This window comes from Gorilla gorilla, chromosome 12 (genome assembly GCF_029281585.2).
Source record: "Gorilla gorilla gorilla isolate KB3781 chromosome 12, NHGRI_mGorGor1-v2.1_pri, whole genome shotgun sequence".
Lineage (NCBI taxonomy): Eukaryota > Metazoa > Chordata > Mammalia > Primates > Hominidae > Gorilla > Gorilla gorilla.
In genome coordinates this window covers 51,063,232-51,070,402 of record NC_073236.2, presented here as the reverse complement: position 1 = coordinate 51,070,402, position 7,171 = coordinate 51,063,232, and the positions used below count along the sequence as shown (strand labels likewise).

Below are 7,171 nucleotides of genomic sequence, written 5' to 3'. Positions count from 1 at the left end.
CCTGGCCTTGGAATTTTCTTGATCATGGAAACAGGTATCAGGGAGGAGTGATATGAGTGCTGGGAGCTGCCTGCGCTCACTCCTCTGCTTTTTCCATCTGGTTTTAAGTCACCTAATGCATCAAAATAAACACAATTTTGCCTCACCAGGCACAGTGGCTTCTCTCATAGTCACCCGATTCAATGATAGAACAAGTAGAAGGAATGAATGGACTGTTTCTTGTGCTTCTCAACTCAAGCTGACCAAGAGGCTGTCTTTGCTGTTCTCATCTCCTAAGCTCACTGTGTGTTTCATCTCCCCTCTGCTGCACTAGCATCCAAGTGCATGTGATGCTTCAGCTGCGTGTTACTCAAAGCTTCATTCTGAAGTCTGTTGAAGTTAAGAGAAACTTTTACCAGAGGAAATGTCAGTAAATCAAAACAATCCTGAAATTCCTCTAGCTTCCACATTTTCTCTACTTCCTCTCTAAAATATGTAGAAGGAAACCTATTTCTCCTTGATTATCAGGTTGTATGTCCCCAGCCCACACCATAGGACCCTTTGTTCAAAGTTTATCCTGAACCATAATAAGAACTAAATGGCCACATGTTCATCATTTTTTTCAATTTAATGCAACAATTATCATGCCAATTCTTTGAATTAAGAACTAGCAACTGGAAAACCACAGACAAGAGTGAATAGAAACAACATTTCAATCTTCTCTGTACCCATAATAAATAGTCATCTCTCAGATTCTCCTATTCTGTTAATGGGGGTAACAACGTCGTACACATCAGTGTTTCAGGGCCTCCAGCACATCTGGTAAGACAGTGATTTGACATTACAAGGGTTTGTGTTTTGGCTTTCCCTGACTAATAATGGGTTTTCTCTTTTCTATAAGGACAGCTGCCCCTGGACACATGACAACATCATGAATATACGTTGCTTCACTTTTTTTTTTTTTTTTTTTTTTTTTTTTTTGCTATAGATAAGTTGCTTTTTCCAGTGCTAAATCATGTAAGGATTTCCTGACTCTGATGAAAGCAGTCAGAAATCTTCCAAGTGATGATTCTGGCAGAAACATGACTGACAAGAAAGGCAAATCCGTATACAGGAAAACTACCACTGTCCTCTGGATGCTGGGTTAGGTGCACTGTACTCATCTGACACGCGTTGTTAGTCTGACCACTGATGTGTGGTTAGATGTTAGTGGTTCGGGAGGGGTAATGCTACTTGACAAGTTGAATGCTCAGAAGAGCCAAAGGTATGCAAGCCTCATTAACTGAAATTCATATTGTTGAGCTCCTGCATGGATTTCTATGGTTCATGTCACTTCCTAAAAAATCTGGGAAAGTTGACTGACTGAAGGCCAAGCATTCGATCCTCTTAATTACTAAGAGCTGGTTCTCAGTAATGGAATAGATATGAATATTCACTTAGGAAGCATTTATTTTTGATCTTGATGTATTTTCAAAGATCCAGTCATAGCTCTTCCAAACCAACTTTGTCTCGAGTCCTTCAGTTTTGTTTCTTCTGAGGCCTGGTGATCTCTCCAAACCAATAGCCAATGTCATGGAATTGCTAATCCCTCTTTGCAAAGTGTACAGTGACTTCACCCTTCGGGTTTGCCCACTCTTGTGACTGCTAGTCTCCCAGGGTATCCTTGACCATGGCAGTGGTATGACATCAATACAGCACCCAGTTATGAGAACTCCGTCCAGCATGGCATCATTGGCAGCATACGCATGATTGGACTTCCATAGGATGAAATGATTAATTTTTAACAGTAGGCAATTATCCCCATTCATACCCTTTACCCCTCCACTTGAGTTAGAAAAATATTTTAAGGTGTAAATACACATTAGGTGAGTATTTTATAACTAAAGGTTATAAAGGAACTTTCTGTAGCCAGAGCAGATACTATACCAGGTCTCGGGCACCAGTGTTTTTATGGGGGGAAACTGAAATCACCTTCACAGATTTCATTTTTATATAATTGTTTTGCAAATATGCATGTGTTACTTCTATATGGATATATAAATATACTTAAATAGACTTATTTAAAGATAAATATGTGTACATATACGTATATGCAGCCAATAATTTTTCAAAAATATAAATGCACCAATATGTATGTTATATACACTCAAATATGTATTTTCCCCAAATGACATCAATTTCATGGTTTTTATTGGATTAAGTTTTAATGTTTTAAATGTTGTCTTAGTATCTCTACATATGGATTAATAAATATTCATATTTATGCCATCAATTTTAATAAAATGCATCTATCTAAATAGGTAGATGTATAAATACTGTATTGGTCAGTTTTTGCACAATAATTATTGACAATCAATCACTTAAACTCTTAGTGTATTATTAACACTAAGTATTTATTTTCATATTCCTGAATGTTCATTTTAATAATAAATTGGCTGATCCCAAGGCAGGGCTCAGCTGGTTGGTTCGGCTGCAGGGAATTGAGCTTGTCTCCAGCCTATGGATTGCATTTATCTGAGGCCAAGCCTGAAGGACACTGACTACTCAGGGCAGAAGATTCTCATGGCCGGTCGCAGGAGTAGACAACATCCCAAACCAAGCTGACCTGATACAATTAAGTCCAAGAATCTCTAACGTAGGTACACACAACTTTAATTGATTCTTTCACTTGGTAATTATTAAAGTTTCTAAAAATGTTTACTCCATTTAAACATGAAGTTATTTGATAATTCTATGGACATATAATTATGATTTTCAACCTTTGTAATCTTCAAAATGTTTTCAAATGCAATGTTGCATCAATTTGAAAGTAAAGCTGGGTGTGCTTTCAACATGTGACCCTCCGCTGAAATTTTCTTAAATGTCCTCATTGACAAGAAAATAAATCTCTTTAGCTAAAATATCACCTAAAACATACCTTGTTAAGCTTTATATAGATCACTTGTTACCGTGTTAAAATGAAGATTCTCTTTCAGGTAATTTGAGGTGGGCCTGCTATGTATCTTGCAAGGCACCCTCTCAGTATTGCTGAGGTGCTGCTGGATTCTGGATAATTTTGAGTAGCAAAGGACTTTCATATTAAGAGGAAAAATGCTACATCCATGTTTAGGATTTTCTCTTGTTGTTTTCCTTTTTGTCAAGGAAAAAGGTTGTCAAACGATTGTTAAAACTATCTATTTATCTTTTTGTTTTGTTTTGTTTTTTGTAGAGACAGAGTCTTCCTATGTTGCCCAGTCCAATCTCAAACTCCTAGGATGAAGCAATTCTCCTGCCTTAGCCTCTCAAAGTGCTGGGAATTATAGGCATGAGCTACCACACACAGCCTTATAATGTATTTCATACAGTTTCCTGATTTTTCTGTTTCATCTATGACTTAATGAAGTTTTCTTGCTATGAACCCAGAGTTGCTCGTAAGACGTGATAGCACATTCGAGTATATTCTGGGATAGTCTGTAACTGGCAAAGTTTTGAGCCTTGTGGAAAGAGCAACCTTACTGACCTGTCAGCTGTCAATTCCCCATCGCTACTATCACTTCTGGACGCACATTTTCCAAAACCCCTTTTCTCTCTATGGTTTCTTTAGAGTTGCTTAGTGAGAGGCGCTCCCATGAGATTGGGAAGTCAGAGTGGTGGATTCATGTACTCTGACATCTGAAGTAAAACATGTGGAATTGTGTGTGGACTGGAGAATCACCTGGAGACGTGCTGCAGGCAGCTGAGAGCATCACCACCCCAGCCCTTGGCTTCCCAGACAGGTCTGAGGATCATCACACGGTACTCAGCACATACCACCAGGGGCAGGTGCACTCTGACTTCTGCAGGAGCACCTGAGAATCCCCTGTCTCTAGTGGCTGCTTCATGAATAACATACCGTAGGCTTCAAAAAGACTGGTTTAGACTCTAATTTATTCAACTTGAACAATTTCTCCTTGAAATACCGAGAATAGCTTCTCTTTTGCTGTGTAAATTCCAATTATCCCATAACACAGACTCCTCAGGTGGACTTGTATCTCTTCCTTATTCAATCAGGACAGGCATTGTCACATCTTTTCTCCTGGGGATAGGGGCAAAAGAGGCTTAGAGTTCAGAGGAGCCTCCCTGGTCCCCTCTACAAAAGTCTCCCAATGACTTTCAAAACCTGACTGAGTTTGAGAAATGCTCTCAGCAGATGGAGGCACCAGGAGGAGCATCTGGGGTGGCTCGTCCTCACACATCTGCTTCCTTGGGGGTTTATGCTATGACTTGTAACACTGTGGGAGGGGTACCGTAACCATGCTGACAGTAATAAGTTGCAAAATCTTCAGGCTGCAGGCTGCTGATGGTGAGAGTGAAATCTGTCCCAGATCCACTGCCACTGAACCTTGATGGGACCCCACTTTGCAAACTGGATGCAGCATAGATCAGGAGCTTAGGGGCTTTCCCTGGTTTCTGCTGATACCAACTCAAATAGTTGCTAACGCTCTGACTTGCCCGGCAAGTGATGGTGACTCTGTCTCCTACAGATGCAGACAGGGAGGATGGAGACTGGGTCATCTGGATGTCACATCTGGCACCTGAGATTGGAAACATAAAAACAAATATTCTTACTATTAATCATGTTATCAGAGAACTTCCCTGAAGTTCCAGTCAGTACTGGGCACACTGGCTGAGTAAATTCCTAGTGTTCTCTTTCCTTACCTGAGAGCCAGAGCAGCAGGAGCCCCAGGAGCTGAGCGGGGACCCTCATGTCCATGCTGTGTCCTGACTGAGACTGACACCTGCACAGGGTGCGACCAGCCCATAAAAAAGTCTTCAGGGCAGGGGGCTGTGCTCTGGAACATGCAAATCAGCAGGGCATGGGGCAGGCTGAGCACAGCTGCAGGGCTGGCTCATCTCAGTAACTCAGCACAGGGGCAATGTCCCCAGGGTCCCAGGTCAGACCAGCGCAGCATAGATTTGCCTGGAGGGAATGTATTTCTCTCTAGAGCCACTGTTGTGACAAGAGATATTTTGAGGGAAAAAAAGTCAAACTTTAATACAAACCTAAGGACTACATGGAATAATATATTTTAGAGTTGTATTGGGAGTATACAGGAGAGTATAACCATTCGTAGGGAATGTCTAATAAAGTCTTAGAGGGTGGGTCTATCAGGCCTTCAAGTTACTTAAAGGGATATGGAGAGTAACAATCCCTTTTGCTATAGTAACAACACCTCTGTGATTGTCACATGGTTCCCATTGTTTCATGTGAGAAAAACAGTCTATCAGAAGCATATTTAATACTCTCCAAAGTATTTGTAGTGACCTTAAACATTTGTAATTACCAGTATATTTACAAGCAATTCCCTGCAGATGCACGATAATGATGCTGTGATTCCTCAGTGCCTGTGCCACTCACAGATCTTCCATTATCCAGAGCTATAGGTCTCTGTAATACCCAGGGTCTCAATGGGCAGCAGCTTTGTCTTGGTTTGGGGCTCCCCTTATTCTGCCCATTTTTCTGCCCTTGGGTATTATTTCCCATAAGTCATCAGTATGAAGGGTTGACTAGTAATGCTAGATCTGTTTACTTCAAAAAACATCTCTGTTTCCTCCTCCAGCTGTTGAAGCCTGAATCAGGATAAACTTGAAACTCTGGTCAATCTAGAACCCCACATCAATTGCCTCCAAAGGAAGAAGACCAAGGTAATGCATCTTGCCTAATGCTCTGATCTGCTTTTCCCACCATAATGTTTGTGATTGTTCAGGTGTGGCTCTCAAAAATCCTGGCTTTCTGGAAAGCAATGGGAGGGAGAGGCCCTGGGGAAAGGCCAGGTCAGTGAACACTTTCTCTTCTGTGAGGGTGGCGACCACTCAGTGCATTTCCCTGCCCTGCACCATCAAAGCCACTTTTCTCTTTAGCAGTGAGTAGGGACATCATCCTGACTCAGACGCCTGCCTCCTTGCCTCACATCCAGGAAAGAGAGTCTCCATCTCCTGTCAAGCCACCACTCATGTACATGGAGAAATGCTTTGAAGCTGGATAAAACTTGGAAACAGATTTGAACCCCTCTACCTCACATGTCTGTCTCTGCCCAGGCATCCCAGCCTGGTTGTGCAGCAAGGGAAGTGGAATCAACTACATCGACATGAGAAGACTAGAACCTGGGGAGTCCAGGGAGCATTACTCATGCATCACTAAGGGTGGCCAGACTGCTGTGGTATAGCCTGTACACAACCTCCTGCTCCTTTCCAGGGGCCTGAATTTCAAGGGCAGTTACTGGTAAACTGCTTGCTAAGATTTAGGTTCAGAGAGAAGCAGTTCTGGACTGCAATACACAATTTCGTGTGTGTGGGGGGAGGGCGGGGGGTGAATATAGTTGTCACTCTTGCTACCCTTTCCCTTTTCCCTTCGCTGTACTTCTGCTGACCCCCCATGGCCATATCTTTTCCTCACTGCTTTATCTGAAGCTGGAGAAGGCAGCCCTGCCTGTACACATGGCCTATCACAGCACCTGGAATGAGCATCCTCTCGGAAAGCCCTCAATCAGTGAGGACAGGGAGGTGTATACATACCCCAGCTCCCTCCCTTCTTAGGTGGAAAAATACTGAGACATTTTCCCATGTTTCCACGTGGGCTTGATCTCCATTCATCCTCAGTGATAGCTTCTCGCTGAGGACATTTTCGGTATCGCTGCTCTCTTTCCTTTCTCACTGCCTTGTTTCCTCCCAGTGTTTCCTGTGCATTGTAAATATGCTGCCTGCATGGGCATCATTGTCCCTGAAAGATCCAACCTAAGACAGTGGAAAAACCCTTGTTCTTGGAAAGTATAGTCTGAATACTTGCCAATTCTTTTTTTTCATGCGTAGGGATATTCAGAAAATTTAGCAAACAGCTGAATTACCTAGGAAAGACAGCGTCATCAGAAGGGTCTTTATAATAGGGAGGAGTGGGGGTAACAGTCAGAGAGGAATAGGGACAATGGAGAGGGATGCTTCAGTGATGGAGAAAGGGGCCAGGCAGCCTGGAACATGGGGCTATCTTTGAAGATGAAAAGCTGAGAATCATATTCTCTCCCCTGGAGCTTCCAGAAGGAATATAGCACTACTGATACCTTGATTAATAATCAGTGAGACTTCTCGCTGCCAGAACTGTATGATAATAAATTTGTGTTGTGTGAAGCCAGTAAGATTCTGATAACTTGTTACAGCAGGAGTAGGAAACTAACACAAG

At 42.3% G+C, this 7,171-nt stretch overlaps 1 gene segment (V, D, J or C); it reads right to left on the bottom strand.

Moving 5' to 3' along the window:
* Positions 1-4,209: 4,209 nt before the first annotated feature.
* On the bottom strand, positions 4,210-4,732 carry LOC129531673 (immunoglobulin kappa variable 1-39-like). The segment is given in 2 exon segments: positions 4,210-4,532; positions 4,657-4,732. Coding segments are annotated over 2 exon segments (378 nt in total).
* Positions 4,733-7,171: the final 2,439 nt, after the last annotated feature.